Here is an 18,085-nt window from a genome sequence, read left to right on the forward strand (position 1 = left end):
CTGCTGGTCAGACAGGGCCCTAACCTGGCCTTGGGCCTGTGCTCTGGCCCCACACCTGCTCCCTAGGGTGAACCAAGATGCAGCTCTGGAGTTCTCTTTGTAACTAGCTCATAGTCATCCTGTTCAACAGCTCAAGCCCTCAAAGAAAGGACTATAAAATGAATTGTAAGCAATAAACATGTCAGGCTTTGTGCCCTGTAATTCATGGCTTTCACCATTATTCTAAATATGATCAGAAAGACATCCAGATATTGAATGCTGTTCAGCTGCCACATGTGAAGAGCAACAGCCACTGCACATTTATTTCTGAATGAATAAAATTCAGATATATTATTTCTGTTATTGGAAAGACATTGGACAGGGGCTTAATTATTTGCAGGAAGTGCTTCACAAAGCATTTATGGTCAATGACTGGCAAGGCTACTAATTACATCACTACTCTGGGGAAATCCTTTGATTTTCCTGTGAATCACTGTTATTTCCCCACTTCTCACCCCCCACAACATGGGTGAAAGGAAAGTGGGCCCTCCTTGGCTCAGCCATGAGCCCTGGCAGCCAAGTTCAGGGCTGAGGATGTGACCTGGCCCACTCATCAGAAGAACATGGGTGAGGGGGAGGGAGCAAGATGGCTGAGGAGTAGGAGACCGAAATTATCATCAGGTACTAGGAGTTCAGCTAGACAGTTATCAGACCATCCTGAACAGCTACAAACTCATTAGGAGAAAGAAGAGAAGAGCAGCAATTCTAGGAACAGAAAACCGACCACTTTCCAGAAGGTAGGATGTGCGGAAAAGTGAATCCAAAGAGACAGGAAGATAGACTGTTGGGAAGGGGCCAGCTAATGGCAAGTGGTAGAGCAGCCGAGCACAAAATCGGAAGTTTTAGAAGTCTGCTCCACTGAGGGATGTTGCTCCAAGGCTAAGCAGGGGATGGAGCCCGTGTAGGGACAGTGTGGTCTCCAGACCCATGGAGACATAAAAAGACTGGGAGTGTCCGAGTGTGGCAGATCTCCCAGGTATTGGAGTGGGAAGCCAGCAACAGAGACGGAGCTGAGAAATAGGCTCTTGACTCAGGGTTACCTTAAACTGCAATTGAAGGCATAGTCAGGACACTGCTCTTTGAGCAAGGACCCCACAAGCAGCAGATCCAGGGAGACCCCCTCCTTCCTCCTCCAGGAGGAGTGGTATAGGAGTGCTGCAGGAATTGGCTGGGTTTGGAGACTCCAAATGGGGCTGTGTGCCAGAGATAGAAATTCTCAGTCATAGGCTGGGTGAGCTCGGAGTGCGGCTGGAGACCAGGGAGACAGGAGGGATTGACATTTTTCTCTGAGGGCACACTGAAGAGTGAGGCCCCAAGATCTTAGCTCCTATAGGGCCGGAGATTGGGAGGCTGCCATTTTCATTACTGTCCTCCAGAGCTCTATGGGAAGTGTTCAGGGAACAAAAGCTCCAAGAGCAAACCTGAGCAGATTACTTAGCCTGGTCCTGTGGCAAGGGCGGTACAATTTCGCCTTGGGCAAAGACATTTGAGAATCACTGCAACAGGCCCCTCCCCCAGAAGATCAGCAAGAACATCCAGCCAAGACCAAGTTCACTGATCAATGAGAACTGCAGAACTCCAGAGCTAGTGGAAAGCAAGACATAGAATTCATGGCTTTTCCCCCCATGATCCTTTAGTCTTTCAAAGTTAAATTTTTAAAATTTTCTTATTCTATTTTTTAATTTTTCCCCTTTCTTATTTTAATGTTTTTAAGCTATTTTATCTTATCAATACCATTTTAAAAATCTTTTAAAATTTTCATTGTTATAGTCATATTTTTACCTTCATTGTATTTAACCTTATTTTTTGTATACATATAGGTTTTTTTTTTTAAATTTTGGTATACAATTTCTTCTAATAGATCAAAATATACCCTAAATCTAGCACATGGCTTTGTTCTAGTCTCTAGCCTGATCACATTTCCCCCCATTTTTTTTCTAACCAACTTCTTATTCTAATTTTAGACTTTTTAAAAATTTTCATCTTTACAGTCATATTCTATTCCTTCATAGTGTTTACCCTTATTTTAGTGTGTGTGTATATATATATATATATACACACACATGGTTTTTTTTCTTTCTTTAAAATTTTTGGAGGTACTTTCTTCTAACAGACCAAAATACACCAAAAATCAAGTGTGTGGCTCTGTTCTATTCACCAGTCTAATATATACGTGTGTGTGTGTGTATATATATAATTTTTTTTTCCATTTCTCCCCCTTTTCTCTCCCCCTGGTTTCAGGGCTCTCCTGACTTGGTTAGTGTATATTTTTCTGGGGTCATTTTGCTACCCTTTTAGTATTTTGTTCTCTCATTCATCTTTCTTACCTGGATTAAATGACAAGGCAGAAAAACTCACCACAAAAAAACGAACAAGAGGAAGTACTGATGGCTAGTGACTTAATCAATACAGACATTAGTAATATGTCAGAACTAGAGTTTAGAATGACGATTATCAAGGTGCTAGCTGGGCTTGAAAAAAGCATGGAAGATGTTAGAGAAGCCCTCTCTGGAGAAATAAAAGAACTAAGATCTAACCACGTTGAAATAAAAAAAGCTATTAATGAGATGCAATAAAAAATGGAGGCTCTCAGTGCTAGGATAAATGAGACAGAAGAGAGAATTTGTGATATAGAAGACCAAATGATAGAGAATAAAGAAGCTGAGCAAAAGAAGCTGACAAACAACTGCTGGACCATGAGGGGAGAATTCAAGAGATAAGTGATACCATAAGACAAAACAATATTTGAATAATTGAGTTCCCAGAAGAAGAAGAAAGAGAGAGGGGGCAAGAAGGCATAATGGAACAAATTATAGCAGAGAATTTCCCTAATTTGGCAAAGGGAACAAGCATCAAAATCCAGGAGGCTCAGAGAACCCCCCTCAAAATCAATAAAACTAGGTCCACACCCGAATCTCCCATTCCGGGGAAGCCGGGAACGGGGACTTTGGAAAATAAGTGGAGCGGCGTCCGGGTTAGGGTCCCTGCTCTCCGCCTGCGCGAGGGCGAAGTGACCAGGACGAGCCAGGGGCTGCGGAGGTGCGGGGGCCGGTGTCTCGCAAGCGGGAGGAAGCCCCGGCTGCGCCGTGCGACTCGCTCTTTGGCCCTCGGAGTGCGGCAGCGGGCTGACGGACGGTGGGACGCGGGGACGCGGCAAACAAGGTCATTATCCAAAGGTGATGGATCATCTTCATAGAGGGGAGTCGGTTGCTACAATACTCCATAACCGGAGACGGAGGCAATTGTCTTTAAAACAAGCCGATTTCAAGGATATATTCAAAAAATCAACTCCAGGATCTCTAGTGGAAGAGGAGGACCAGCACATGAAATTGTCCCTTGGAAGCAGCGAAATGGGTCTCTCATCCCATCTGCAGTCTTCCAGGGCAGGGACCACACGCATCTTTACCAGCAATACCCACAGTTCGGTGGTGTTACAGGGCTTTGACCAGCTTCGACTTGAAGGATTGCTTTGCGATGTGACCCTGATGCCTGGTGACACAGATGACGCCTTCCCTGTGCATAGAGTCATGATGGCCTCTGCTAGTGATTACTTCAAGGCAATGTTTACAGGTGGAATGAAAGAACAAGATTTAATGTGCATTAAGCTTCACGGTGTGAGCAAAGTCGGCTTAAGGAAAATTATTGATTTCATTTATACTGCAAAGCTTTCTCTTAACATGGACAACCTTCAAGACACCCTGGAAGCTGCCAGTTTTCTTCAGATTCTGCCGGTTTTGGACTTCTGCAAAGTGTTTCTCATATCTGGGGTCACTTTAGACAATTGTGTCGAAGTTGGTCGGATTGCCAACACCTACAATCTGACAGAAGTGGATAAATATGTCAACAGTTTTGTCTTGAAGAATTTTTCTGCATTGCTGAGCACTGGGGAGTTCTTGAAGCTCCCTTTTGAGCGTCTTGCCTTTGTGCTTTCCAGTAATAGCCTTAAGCACTGCACTGAACTTGAGCTCTTTAAGGCTACCTGTCGCTGGCTACACCTAGAAGAGCCTCGGATGGACTTTGCTGCCAAATTAATGAAGAACATACGATTTCCACTGATGACACCGCAGGAGCTCATCAATTATGTGCAAACCGTGGATTTCATGAGAACTGACAATACCTGTGTGAATCTCCTTTTGGAAGCCAGCAATTACCAAATGATGCCATACATGCAGCCAGTGATGCAGTCGGACAGGACTGCCATTCGCTCTGACACCACTCATTTGGTCACACTCGGAGGAGTTCTGAGGCAGCAGCTGGTCGTCAGCAAGGAATTGCGCATGTATGATGAAAAGGCCCATGAATGGAAATCGTTAGCCCCCATGGATGCCCCACGGTACCAGCATGGCATTGCTGTCATTGGAAATTTCCTCTATATCGTCGGCGGACAGAGCAATTATGACACAAAAGGAAAAACGGCAGTCGATACGGTCTTCAGATTTGATCCTCGCTACAATAAATGGATGCAGGTCGCATCTTTAAGTGAAAAGTGCACCTTTTTCCACCTAAGTGCCCTCAAAGGATATCTGTACGAAGTCGGTGGGCGAAATGCAGCTGGTGAACTGCCTACAGTGGAGTGTTACAATCCAAGAACAAATGAGTGGACCTATGTTGCCAAAATGAGTGAACCCCACTATGGCCACGCCAGGACTGTGTATGGAGGAGTCATGTATATTTCAGGAGGAATCACTCATGACACTTTCCAAAAGGAGCTCATGTGCTTTGACCCGGATACCGACAAATGGATCCAGAAGGCGCCGATGACCACCGTCAGAGGCCTGCACTGCATGTGTACGGTGGGCGAGAGGCTGTACGTCATCGGCGGCAATCACTTCCGGGGCACAAGTGATTATGATGACGTCCTAAGCTGTGAATACTACTCACCTATCCTTGACCAGTGGACCCCAATTGCCGCCATGTTAAGGGGGCAGAGCGATGTCGGAGTCGCGGTCTTTGAAAATAAGATCTACGTGGTTGGTGGGTATTCATGGAATAATCGCTGTATGGTGGAGATAGTGCAGAAATACGACCCCGACAAAGATGAGTGGCATAAGGTGTTTGATCTCCCAGAGTCCCTCGGTGGCATCCGAGCTTGTACACTCACGGTGTTCCCACCCGAAGAAACCACACCGTCACCTTCTAGAGAGTCCCCCCTTTCTGCACCTTAAGATCATCCCCGCCCCGCGACTAAGATGCTGTGGTCCTATCTTTGCAGCGTGTCATGAATTCTCTTCTTTTGCACCCCCTTTAGTAGTGTATCTTAGGATTAGCCTCCAGTAATTGATACAGATATTGGAAAAAAAAAAAAAAAGACAACATTGATGTTATTTGTGCTGTTTGTTTGGCTTAGAGTGTTTATAAAGTGGTAACAAAACCATTCTGGAAATGTATCCCATTGAAGCTGATGTTTAACATATAAAAACAAAACAAAACAAAACAAAAAAACACAAAAAAACACACACAAAAAAAACCACACAAAAAAAAAACCAACCCAAGATATTGTCTATAAAATGTTTCTTCAGTACTTTTTCGATGCTGTGTATTGGGTGTAAGGTATTTGTCATTTTACATTAGAAAGCCCAGTGAACCAACTCGAAGGTGGATTGTAGTAAGTGTACAACTGTGCTAACTCGGCTTCAAAGTAAAAAGTTTTCCTTTCATCGTTGACTGTGAGATGTCGAAGGGAGGCAGCTTGCTCCAACAGGAAACAATAGACAAAAGGTTGCCAACTCGCATGAGCTACCTCCCTCTTTTCATAAAGTATTTTTGACATATCTGTCGACCCACCTATCTGCGTGGGCGCATTGAAAACATATGAAGTTTCTTAGACACACAGGAGAAATAATAACTGAAATTCACCAATATTAATAATAATAACAATAAAAAAAGAAACAGCATGACCCCTCTGCTTAGAAACAAGAGTTCGGGGTTTCTAAAGTGTGTATAAATACATACACACACTCACATTGAGCAGACACAAAATTTTAAAAATGGAATGGCACGTCAAATAAACATGAATGATCTTTTTAAATTTCTACCAAAAAGCAGCTTCCGTTAAAATGGGAATTCAGTAGTGCACATGGAGAATCCTACTGAATTTAGGTGGACAAGGGCTAGAAATGTTGAGCAACTAAATTTGTCACTTGACCAAATTTTTCCTTCCGAAACTGTAATCTACGCCTTCTCCTTTGCTGTTGAGATAACTTGCATATTATCCGTGTTCTGTATACTCTCAATTCATAAGGTTATTTAGCACAAAGTGTAGCAGCCTTCCCTGGGGAGCTGCTTTTGCTCAGTGATTTCAACTTCCATGTTTTATCTCTTTTTGTTCAATAAAAAAGCATTTAATGTAAAAAAAAAAAAATAGGTCCACACCCCATCATCTAATAGTAAAACTTACAAGTCTCAGTGACAAAGAGAAAATCCTGAAAGCAGCTCAGGACAAGAGGTCTGTAACATACATGGTATAAATATTAGATTGGTAACTAATCCATACAGACCTGGCAGGCCAGAAAGGACTGGCATGATATATTCAGATCACTAAATGAGCAAATGATGCAGCCAAGAATACTATATCCAGCTAAGCTCTCACTGATAATAGGAGAGAGGAAAAGCTTCCAGGACAAACAAAAATTAAAAGAATTTGCAAACACCAAACCAGCCCTACAGGAAATGTTGAAAGGGATCCTCTAAGCAAAGAGAGCCCAAAGTAACAGACCAGAAAGGAACAGAGACAATATACAGTAATAGTCACCCTACAGGCAATACAATGGCACTGAATTCATATCTTTCAAGAGTTACCCTGAATGTAAATGGGCGAAATGCCCCAATCAAAAGACACAGAGTAACAGAATGGATAAAAAAACAAAACAAAACAAAACGAAAAAGAGGGGCACCTGGGTGGCTCAGTGGGTTAAAGCCTCTGCCTTTGGCTCGGGTCGTGATCTCAGGGTCCTGGGATCGAGCCCCACGATGGGCTCTTTGCTCAGTGGGGAGCCTGCTTCCCTTCCTCTCTCTGCCTGCTCTCTCTGCCTACTTGTGATCTCTGTCTGTCAAATAAATAAATAAAAATCTTTTTTTTAAAAAGAGAGATCCATCAATATGCTGTCTACAAGAAACTCATTTTAGACCCAAAGACATCTCAGATATAAAGTGAGGGGGTGGAAAACCATTTACCATGCTAATGGACATCAAACAAAAGCTAGGGTGGCAATCCTTATATCAGGCAAATTAGATTTTCAACCAAAGACTGTAATAAGAGATGAGGAAGGACACTCTTTCATACTTAAAGGGTCTGTCCAACAAGAAGATCTAACAATCTTAAATATCTATGCCCCTAACATGGGAGCAGCCAATTATATAAACCAATTAATAACAAAATCCAAGAAGCACATAAAAAATAATACAATAATAGTATGGGACTTTAACACCCCCTTACTGAAATGGACAGATCATCAAAGTAAAAGACCAACAAGGAAATAAAAGCTTTAAATGACACATGACCAGAAGGATATCACAGATATATTTAGAACATTCCATCCTAAAGCAAAAGAATACACATTCTTCTCTAGTGCACATGGAACATTCTCCAGAATAGATCACATTCTGAGTCACAAATCAAGTCTCAAACTGGTACCAAAAGATTGGGATCATTCCCTGCATATTTTTAGACCACAATACTTTGAAACTAGAACTCAATCACAAGAGGAAAGTTGGAAAGAACTCAAATACACGGAGGCTAAAGAGCATCTTACTAAAGAATGAGTGGGTCAACCAGGAAATTAAAGGAGAATTGAAAAAATTCATGGAAACAAATTAAAATAAAACACAACTGTTCAAAATCTTTGGGACAAAGCAAAGGCAGTCCTGATAGGAAAGAATACAGTGATATAAGCCTTTTTCAAGAAACAAGAAAAGTCTCAAGTACACAACCTAATCCTACACCTAACAGCTGGAAAAAGAACAGTAAAGAAAGCCTAAACCTAGCAGGAGAGCAATAATAAAGATCAGAGCAGAAATCAATGAAATAGAAACCAAAAGAACCATAGACTAAATAAACAAAAGTAGGAGCTGGTTCTTTGAAATAATAAGATTGATAAACCCTTGACCAGACTTATCAAAAAGAAAAGAGAAAAGACCCAAATAAATAAAATCATGAAAGAGGAGAGATCACAACCAACACCAAAGAAATACAAACAATTACAAGAACATATTATGAGCAACAATACACCAGCAAATTTGACAATCTGGAAGAAATGGATGCATTCCTAGAGATATAAAAACAACCAAAACTGAACCAGGAAAAAATAGAAAACCTGGACAGACCCATAACCAGTACAGAGATTGAAGCAGTCATCCAAAATCTCCCAACAAACAAGAGCCCAGGGCCAGACAGCTTCCCAGGGGAATTCTACAGAACACTTAGAGAAGAATTAATATCTGTTCTCCTGAAACTGTTCTAAAAAATAGAAATGGAAGGAAAACTCCCAAACTCATTTTAGGAGGCCAGTATTCCCTTGATCCCCAAACCAGACAAAGACCCCACAAAAAGGAGAATTACAGACCAATATCCCTGATGAATATGGATGCAAAAATTCTCCCCAAAATACTAGCCAATAGGATCCAACAGTACATTAACAGTACATTATTCACCACGACCAAATGGGATTTATTCCTGGGCTACAAGTTTGGTTCGACATCCACAAATCAATCAATGTGATACAAAACATTAATAAAAGAAAGCACAGGAGCCATATGATACTCTTAATAGATGCAGGAAAAGCATTTGACAATGTACAGCATCCTTTCTTGATCAAAACTCTTCACAGTGTAGGCATAGAGGGTACACATATCACTCAATATCATCAAAGCCATCTATGAAAAACACGGCAAATATCATTCTCAATGGGGAAAAATGGAGAACTTTCCCCCTAAGGTCAAGAACACAGCAGGGATGTCCACTATCATCACGGGTGTTCAACATAGTGATAGAAGTTGTAGCCTCAGCAATCAGACAACAGAGAAATAAAAGGCATCTGAATCAGCAAGGAAGAAGTCAAATTCTCACTCTCTGCAGATGATAGGATACTTTATGTGGAAACCCAAAAGACTCCACCCCAACAACGCTAGAACTCATACAGGAATTCAGTAAAATGTCAGGATATAAAATCAATGCTCAGAAAGCAGTTGGATTTCTAGACACCAACAAGACAGAAGAAAGAGAAATTGAGGAGTTGATCCCATTTACAACTGTACCCAAAACTATAAGATATATAGGAATAAATCTAACCAAGGAGGCAAAGAATCTGTACTCAGAAAACTATAAAGTACTCATGAAAGAAATTGAGAAAGACACAAAGAAATGGAAAAACATTCCATGCTCATGGACTGGAAGAACAAATATTGTGAAAATGTCTATGCTACCTAGAGCAATCTATACATTCATTGCAATCTCTATCAAAATACCATCAACTTCTTTCACAGAGCTGGAACAAATAATCCTAAAATTTGTATGGAACCAAAAAAGACCCTAAATAGCCAGAGGAATGTTGAAAAAGAAAACCAAAGCTGGTGGCATTCCAATTCCAGACTTCAAGCTCTGTTACAAAGCTGTCATCATCAAGACAGTATGGTACTGGCACAAAAACAGACACATCGATCAACAGAACACAACAGAGAGCCCAGAAATGGACCCTCAACTCTATGGTCAACTAATCTTTGGCAAAGTGAGAAAGAATGTCCAATGGAAAAAAGACAGTCTCTTCAACAAATGGTGTTGGGGAAATTGGACAGCCACATGCAGAAGAATGAAACTGACCTTTTCTTTATACCACACCCAAGAAGAGACTCAGAATGGATTAAAGACCTCAGTGTGAGACAGGAACCCATCAAAATCCTTGAGGAGAACACAGGCAGCAACCTCTTCAACGTCAACCACAGCAACTTCTTCCTAGAAACATCACCAAAGGCAAGGGAAGCAAGGGCAAAAATGAACTGTTGGGACCTCATCAAGATCATAAGCTTTTGCACAGCAAAGGAAACAGTCAACAAAACCAAAAGACAACTGACAGAATGGGAGAAGGTATTTGCAAATGACATATCAGATAAAGGGTTAGTATCCAAAATCTATAAAGAACTTATCAAACTCAACCCTCAAAGAACAAAGAATCCAAGCAAGCAATGGGCAGAGGACATGAGCAGACATTTATGCAAAGAAGACATTCAGATGGCCAACAGACACATGAAAAAGTATTCCACATCCCTTGGCATCAGGGAAATACAAATCAAAACCACAATGAGATACCACCTCACACCAGTCAGAATGGCTAAAATTAACAACTCAGGAAATGATAGGCATTGACAAGGATGCAGAGAAAGGGGAACCCTCCTACACTATTGGTGGGAGTGCAACCTGGTACAGCCACTCTGGAAAACAGTATGGGGGTTCCTCAAAAAGTTGAAAATAGAGCTACCCTATGACCCAGGAAATCACTACCAATTATTTACCCCAAAGCTACAAATATAGTGATCTGAAGGGGCAGGTGCACCCGAATGTTTATAGCAGCAATGTCCATAATAACCAAACTATGGAAAGAGCCCAGATGTCCATCAACAGATGAATAGATAAAGAAGAGGTGGTATGTATATGTATGTATGCACACACACACACGAATATTATGCAGCCAGAAATACCCCTGAAATCTTGCCATTTGCAATGAGGTGGATGGAACTAGAGGGTATTATGCTAAGCACAATAAGTCAATCAGAGAAAGACAATTATCGTATGATCTCACTGATACAAGGAATAAGAGAAATAAGACAGAGGAGCATAAGGGAAGGAAGGGAAAAATGAAATAAGATGAAACCAGAGAGGGTGACAATCCATAAGAGATTCTTAATCTCAGGAAACAAACTGAGGGTTGCTGGAGTGGAGGGGGTGGGGAGGGATAGGGTGGCTGGGTGATGGACATTGGGAGGGTATGTGGTATGGTGAGCACTGTGAATTGTGTAAGACTGATGCTTCACAGACTTGTACCCCTGGAACAAATAATAATTATATGTTAATAAAAAATTGCTACTAACCCATAGGCACCCTGAGTAGTTTCATAAGAGGGTATTTTGTACATTTAAGGAATCGATAATTCCTAGAGCACAAGACAGAGAAGATGTTGCAAAGTTTATAACCTGGGCACCACAACCTGTCAAAGAGAGGTACAAAAAAGAGGACTACAGACGTAATTCACTTTGACTGGATATACCAAAATCCCAAGTGACATATCAGTAAATCAAGACTAGCCTGTGTTAAAAGAGCACACTGTGACCAAGCATAATATGTTTCAATGGCTAACTATCAGGAAATCTGTAATTAATCACCCCCAAAATCCAAAGCAGTCAAAAAAGAAAAATCATTTGATTCTCTTGCTAGACACTGAAAGGGTTTTTGAAAAAAAATTCAGAATCAATTTCTTAGAGGAAAAAACCTCAATAAAATAGGAACAGAATGATATTTGTTTCCAACAGTGAGGAATATCTCCATAAAAAGAAGAAATAGCACCATTCTTTATGGAATTGTGAAACATTCAGTCAGAAAAAACAAGTAAAAAAGAAAGAAGGCAATATCAGACTCTCAACATGATTCAAGGTGTGATTGTCGATTGAAGGCAAGAAATGAGAAGTATTAAAAGGATGTAGAAAAATGATAGTTTACCTTGATATGCTCCAGATAATGAACCCCAAAGTAGTAAGTTTCAATAAGTGAGTGCAGAGAGGGGTCCCAGCACCAAAACCTAGAAAACTAATAGCTTACTTCCTGGCAGCAATCAAACAGAAATCACTCTGGACCTAAATGAACAAACTCTAAAATCTCACTAAGGACATAAAAAAAAGACTTCAATAATTGGAGAGTCATGTTCTGGGAATGGAAGATTTACTGCAGTTAAGAAAAGAGATAGTCCAAATTAAGCCATACATTTAATCTAATTGTAATGAAAATCAGTCGGTGGGGGCTTGACAACACAATTCTAAAAGTACCCAGAAGAAAAAAATGTGCCAGGACAGCTGAGGAAATTTTGAAAAGCGAGGTGATGATGGGCACTGTTTCCTACCAGATATTACAAAATATGACAGTAGCAAATGTTGCAAAGCAGGGGTCGGGGAGGCTAGGGCCAGGGAGGGCTGAAGGAATCCCCCAACTCTGAGTCAGGCACCACACTAATGGCATGGATTGGTTTTAGCAAGCTCTGTCAATTCATTATGTGCAGCCAACATTTATTAAATACCACCCAAGTGCCAGGCATTATGGGCAGAGCAGGGAATACAAGCAGAACAGCCCTGATCCCCGTGGAGCTCACTGTCTGGGGAAGGTGGTTCAACAGTGAACTCCAGGTGCGATAAGCATTATTACTAGAGGGGGGCTGTTGGTGCACAGGGACAGGGGTGGGGGAAGAATTGCCAGAAGAGAGCAGGATCCACTCTCTACCTCACAAGATAAGTACTGAGCTACTTTACTTAAACTTTGTCTCTTGAACTGGGGAATCTAAACCCGTGGTTTGTGGACTGACCTCTTCAGTGAGATGGCCAGTGGTCAGCACCAGCCTTGAAGACTGTCCTTTGCCTCAACCCTGACCTTTGATAGAATCTGTGGACCCATGAAGTTTTCAAACTAGACTGTGTTTCTGCATCCCCTCGGGGGCTTGTTAAAACGGCACTGGTGCCCACTCCACAATGTCTGATCCCGGAGGTCTGGGCTGGGGCTGGAGGATCTGCTTCTAGTTATCAGCCTCCGGGTGAGCCCCGGACTCAGTTCTGACTTGCAGTCACTCGAAGACCAATTCAGGGCTAACTTGGAACTGAAATGTTCAGCCCTATTCTAGAACGAAATGAAAGTGGACTGAAAGTCAAGGGTGTGGAATGAGTCATTCACTTAAAAATATAGGTTTACGGACAAAGACACTTCCCCCAGGTGGGGGGCTCACAGTGAGAGGCCCCTCTGCTAGCCGTTAGGTTTCCATGAGCCACTGTCCTCCTGGGGGCTGAGATTACTCCTCCTCTGACTTCCGTCCCTCGATCTGCCAGACGAGGGGGTCTCGTCTATAGAGGGGGTCTCAGACCTGTTCAATCTGCCAGGTCCCCCTCTTCCCCATCTTGCCCTGATTCCACAAATGGGGATTGTGAGGACACTTTCCCTCATGTCCTCGATTCAGCGTCACATCAGTCTTCATAATATGCCTATGCCTCTGGGGTGTACCTTATCCCCCAGACCTTCGGTTGTCACGTTCTGGAACTCATCATGTTCAACCATAAGCAAAATGTCCAATATCCTCAAATTCTTGTATGAACTTTTTTTCGCCTTCTTACCCAAATGGAAGCCTGGAGACACTGCTTCTCCTGAAGCCTCTTCAGGGGGTGGGGCTCTCTCCCTCACCTCCCCGTGGAGTGGACTGTGAGGCGGGGCAGGTGCCCTTCTCCTCCCACCCACTCTAGGATGTTCCCTGTACTTCCCTCCTCCTCCTGCACCCTTTTCCCTCTTCCTAATGAACATTCTCATCAGCCTATAGAAAACTTTTAATTTCCATCTTAAACTCCCAAACTTCTCTTTCCCCCAAATTCTCTCCCCAGTGCTGCCCCGTTTTCCTCCTTGGAAGCACCCTGAAGAGTTGCTCATATTTGGGGGCTCGAATTTCTCTCCCCCGTTGCCTCCTGGGTCAGTTCCAGGCGGAGGTTCCCCACTGCCCCATGGAAATGACTCTTCTCCAGCGATTCCCACCTCTCACCCTATGCCAGACCTGACTCAATGCCCAGTTCTCTGACCCCATCCTCCCTGAGCTGTCTGCAGCACTGGGCACAGCTGACCACTCCTCCTTGGTCCAACTTGTCCCTTTGACTTCATACTTGGAAGTCCAACTGGCTTCACAGCACCTGGCATTTACTATGTCTGCATGAGCTTCTGAGCTTTCTTCCCCGAATCTGCTCATCTATCCCCCTCTTATCTCAAAAAATGGTCATTCTGTCCTCTGGGAGTTCAGGCCAAGAGCCTTCTGAAGAATTGGTGACTCTCCCACCAAGTTGAAAGAAATGTCAACTTTTCAGTAAGGCCTTCTTCTTGCCATCCCTTCTACCATTTCTATCTTGTATCTGACTTTCCTTGTTCCTTTGTTTTTTAATTTTCCTCCTTCGTACTTCTCACCCTTAGACGTGCTCCGTGAGGACGGAGGTTTCGGTCTGCTTGCTGCTGGGTTTCCAGAGCATGGCCTGGGAGTGGCCTGCAGGAGAAACTCAGTATGTGTCTGGTCAAAGCAAGTTACATGGACCCCTGATGGAAGAGGTGGGCAGGAAAGGACGGGAGAGAATTCTCAGCCGAGGGAATTGTCAGCACAAATTCATTGGCTGGAGTATTTGGGGATAGGTGGGGGCCAAGACAAAGGCTGGCAGGAATGAGCCTGCATGTATGTGACTGTGAACATGGGACTGTGGGCTGGAGGGGCCATGAGGCTGGTGTCCCTCCTTCTGTGGACCCGTGGCTCAGGCTTCCCATCCTGTCTGTCCTGAGAAACTGGCATGGGGGAGACCACGGGGGCCCAGCCAGGCCAGCAGCAATCGAAGGGATGTTGCACCCAGTCCTGGCCCTCCTGGGTCTTCCTGGCTTCAGGCCTTGCACAAAGGGAGCCTGTGACATGGAAGGCGACCCACGAGGCACCAAGGAGTTCCACTGAGAAGCCCGTCATGCCCGGACCTGACCACCTGCTAACTGGGAGACTGGCCCGACAAGGTTTAAAAAACAAAAACCAGGGGCACCTGGGTGGCTCAGTGGGTTAAAGCCTCTGCCTTTGGCTCAGGTCATGGTCCCAGTGTCCTGGGATCGAGCCCCACATCGGGCTCTGTGCTCTGCAGGGAGCCTGCTTCCCCCTCTCTCTCTATCTGTCTGCCTCTCTGCCTACTTGTGATCTCTGTCAAATAAATAAATAAAATCTTTAAAAAAAAATAAAAAACAAAAACCAAAAAACACAAAAACAACCAAAGCATTATCCCTTCAGTGTGGTGGGATTGACTTACTGCCCTGAGAACCCAGGTGTCCTCATACGTGAGGAGACATCCACACATCCTGCCGTGGTGTGGACCAGGCCCCAGGCTCTGAGGGAACACCTGCTTCCTTTGGGCAGAAGCTGTGACTCCTAACTCCTAGCAGAGCCAGAGCTCAGGATGCAGTCTTCCGTAGGGACAGGTGAGCCCGAGAAAAACAGGAGGGTCCGGGAGGGGTCAAAGACCCCAGGAGCCCTGGTTCCCACCGGGATGGGGCCCAGTTAGGAAAAGCTTGGCATTCTCACCGTGAGAGACTGAGGGGCTGGGGTGTGGGCACAGCTTCCTGCTGGCAACAAAGATGCACCTGTTTTCCTCTGGCCTGCATATCCCCTCTCCTTTTGTATTAATTCACACACTAAAAATCATTTGAAATTAATATATTCTGGGTAAACACATTCATTTTCTTTTAAATCTGCAAAACCCTCCAGTGAAAACATTTGAATATGTAACACAAAGGCCCATTTTCTTTGGGAAACATGGATCATTTCCAAGGTAAAAGACAGCATAAATATGTCCTAAGTAAGAGGCACATTCACAAAAGGACCAAGCTAGAGTCATCAACAGATTTGGGAATGAATCGTTACTTGTCTGAACTGTGGGGAGTTGGAGGGGTTTGTATTTTAATGGATTAATCATTTATGTCTCAAGTTCTTGCTCTTTCCTAGGAGGGCAATATGGGAGGTTTGCATGAAGTTATAAATCATGTCAGCGTTTGGGCCTCATCTCTGAGAGGCCTGGTCTGTGAGGAAATTATACTAATAATTTGAGTGAAGTAGTTGCCTGGAAGGGCTCCCTTTAGCCAACCGGGTCAATGCAGAGTTGGGGATGGAAAACCCCCAGAAGATGGGGTCTGGCCCCTGCCGCCAAGGAGTGGGGTAGCTTCAGAAAGAAGTATTTTATTTTTGGCTTGGCTAGTTTCACTGGGTCTTGATTTTCCCATCTGTATAATGGGTTGCATGCTCTCTGAGGGGCCACTGTTCAGAGCATCTATGTCCACCAACTACAGTTTCATGTGGCTTGAGACAACCAAAATCTCTCCCATATCTGTCCCACCCTGAACTGTGAACTCTGTCTGCGTCAGGGATTTCCAAGCACTGGAGAAATATCAGATCTCATCAGGCCTTTAAGGCAGGAGGTACTACTGTTCTTCCCATTTTATTTATTTATTTATTTATTTTTTTAAAAGATTTTTTATTTATTTATTTGACAGAGAGAGAGAGATCACAAGCAGGCAGAGATGCAGGCAGAGAGAGAGGAGGATAAGCAGGCTCCCTGGCTGAGCAGAGAGCCCGACACGGGGCTCGATCCCAGGACCCTGAGATCATGACCTGAGCCGAAGGCAGCGGCTTAACCCACTGAGCCACCCAGGCGCCCCTGTTCTTCCCATTTTAAAGGTGAGCTTACTTGCCTTCATTGTATGTCAAGGAAACACCAGTACAAGCCCTTGAACCCAGGCGCCTCTGGCTCAGGGTTCATGTCTTGACTCTGTGGACAGGGGTTGCTAGCTGGGGTCTGCACGGGGCTTAGGGTGGAGAAGTCCTAGAAAGTCTTGGAGCCTTCCGAGAAGCAGGTAACTGGGCAGGGCCCTCTTCCCGCCCTTTCTCATCCCCCCCACCCCCAGCCCCTTCCCTCTGGTTGAGGAGAAGCTCTGCGAAGGAATAGACACAGAACATCACTCCTTGACTGGGTGCCCCAGGCGCCGACTCAGCTCAGTAAGCAACAGGCCATCTGCCCAGCCAAGGGGGGACCAAACCAGACCTCCAACAGCTGTGCTGGGCAACCACATTGGGTTTTACCCAGGCAGCTCAGGGACAGCTTTCATGGTTTTCAATCATGCTTGACATGAATGGCAAAAGGGAACCAATCCCCCAGATGAATCTGCTGCTGCTTTCTCTCCCCTTCCTCAGGGCACTCTTAGGCTAGGCAGCCTTCCTTCAGTCCTGAGCATCAGAAGTGTCTTCTCAGCCTCCTCAGGCTCCGCCTGACAGCCTCTGGCACCAAGCAGCAGCCTAGCAAAACTCCCTGAGCCTAACGCCACTGTGGGACTTCCACAACACTCCGGCCCTCCTGGGACCTGTCCTCCAGAGTGCATAGCCCACAGCAGCACAACACAGCTGCTGAATGACCACACCCGCATCCAACATCCAGATTCTCCAACAGCAATAACACGATGCCAGCAGGACAGGGCAGGTGTGGGGAGTCTGGGCTTTGGAGTCAAGAGCGGCTTTGCAGTTTCTAACTGCAGGGCTGGGTGCTGGGATCCCTGGTGACCTCATCTGTTAAACAGGGATGGCACGCAGTATGTACTCACGCAATGTTATCATAATCAGCTCTTTCATATCCTATTTTCAGCATCTTCCCATACAGATAAGACATTTGCCCCCTTCTGTCCAACACAGCAAGCTTACAATACTCAGAAAGCCTTGCTTCTAATTCCCAGGTCAACCGACAGTGCCCTTGTGTCCTTGGGAGGCAACTCTGGGCCAACGTTAGCATGATGCTCCCATGAGGGAGCTGGTTAGGGGACCCACACATTTCCCCCAAGTGTCTGGGAATCAGCCCAGCCCAGGAACCGCATGGGCTACCGAAGCTAGGGCCACCCAAGCTGCCCCACCTGCCTGTCACAGGAGCCAAGCACCAGGGGCCAATTTAATGACATAGGAAACTGATCACAAAGTACAAATGTCCCAGCATGGTCCCTCTGACTGCTGATGGTGCTTCCGCTCCAGGAGAAGCCTTCCATCTGTCTTCAGTTAGGAAATCAAGTGGCCTCTTTTGATTCTCAGCAGGAAGTTTTGCTGTGTGTAGACTCTTCTGGGCCAGAAGCAGTTTCTTCAGTGGATACTAGGTCTGTAGGGGCCTTCGGGTGGGGGTGGTGGGTGGCTAGGGAGGGTGTAAATGGGGCTTTCCAATGCCAGCTACGAAGCCCACTTCCCTCCTGGTGGGGAGGGCTCTCTTCTCTCCCTGAAAC

General features: G+C 44.5%; 2 protein-coding genes across 4 annotated transcripts in view; one reads left to right on the top strand and one right to left on the bottom strand.

Moving 5' to 3' along the window:
- The window catches only part of FSTL4 (follistatin like 4), a 717,149-nt gene that overhangs the window by 31,695 nt on the left and 667,369 nt on the right, over positions 1-18,085 (bottom strand). The gene's annotated exons all lie outside the window — the stretch shown is intronic.
- LOC125100572 (kelch-like protein 13) lies at positions 2,961-5,913 on the top strand. Its single transcript, XM_047730851.1, has 2 exons — positions 2,961-3,267; positions 3,334-5,913. The coding sequence occupies exons 1-2, from the start codon at positions 3,219-3,221 to the stop codon at positions 5,202-5,204; spliced, it is 1,920 nt and encodes a 639-aa protein (XP_047586807.1). The 5' UTR covers positions 2,961-3,218; the 3' UTR covers positions 5,205-5,913.

This window comes from Lutra lutra, chromosome 5, assembly GCF_902655055.1.
Source record: "Lutra lutra chromosome 5, mLutLut1.2, whole genome shotgun sequence".
Classification (NCBI taxonomy): Eukaryota; Metazoa; Chordata; class Mammalia; order Carnivora; family Mustelidae; genus Lutra; species Lutra lutra.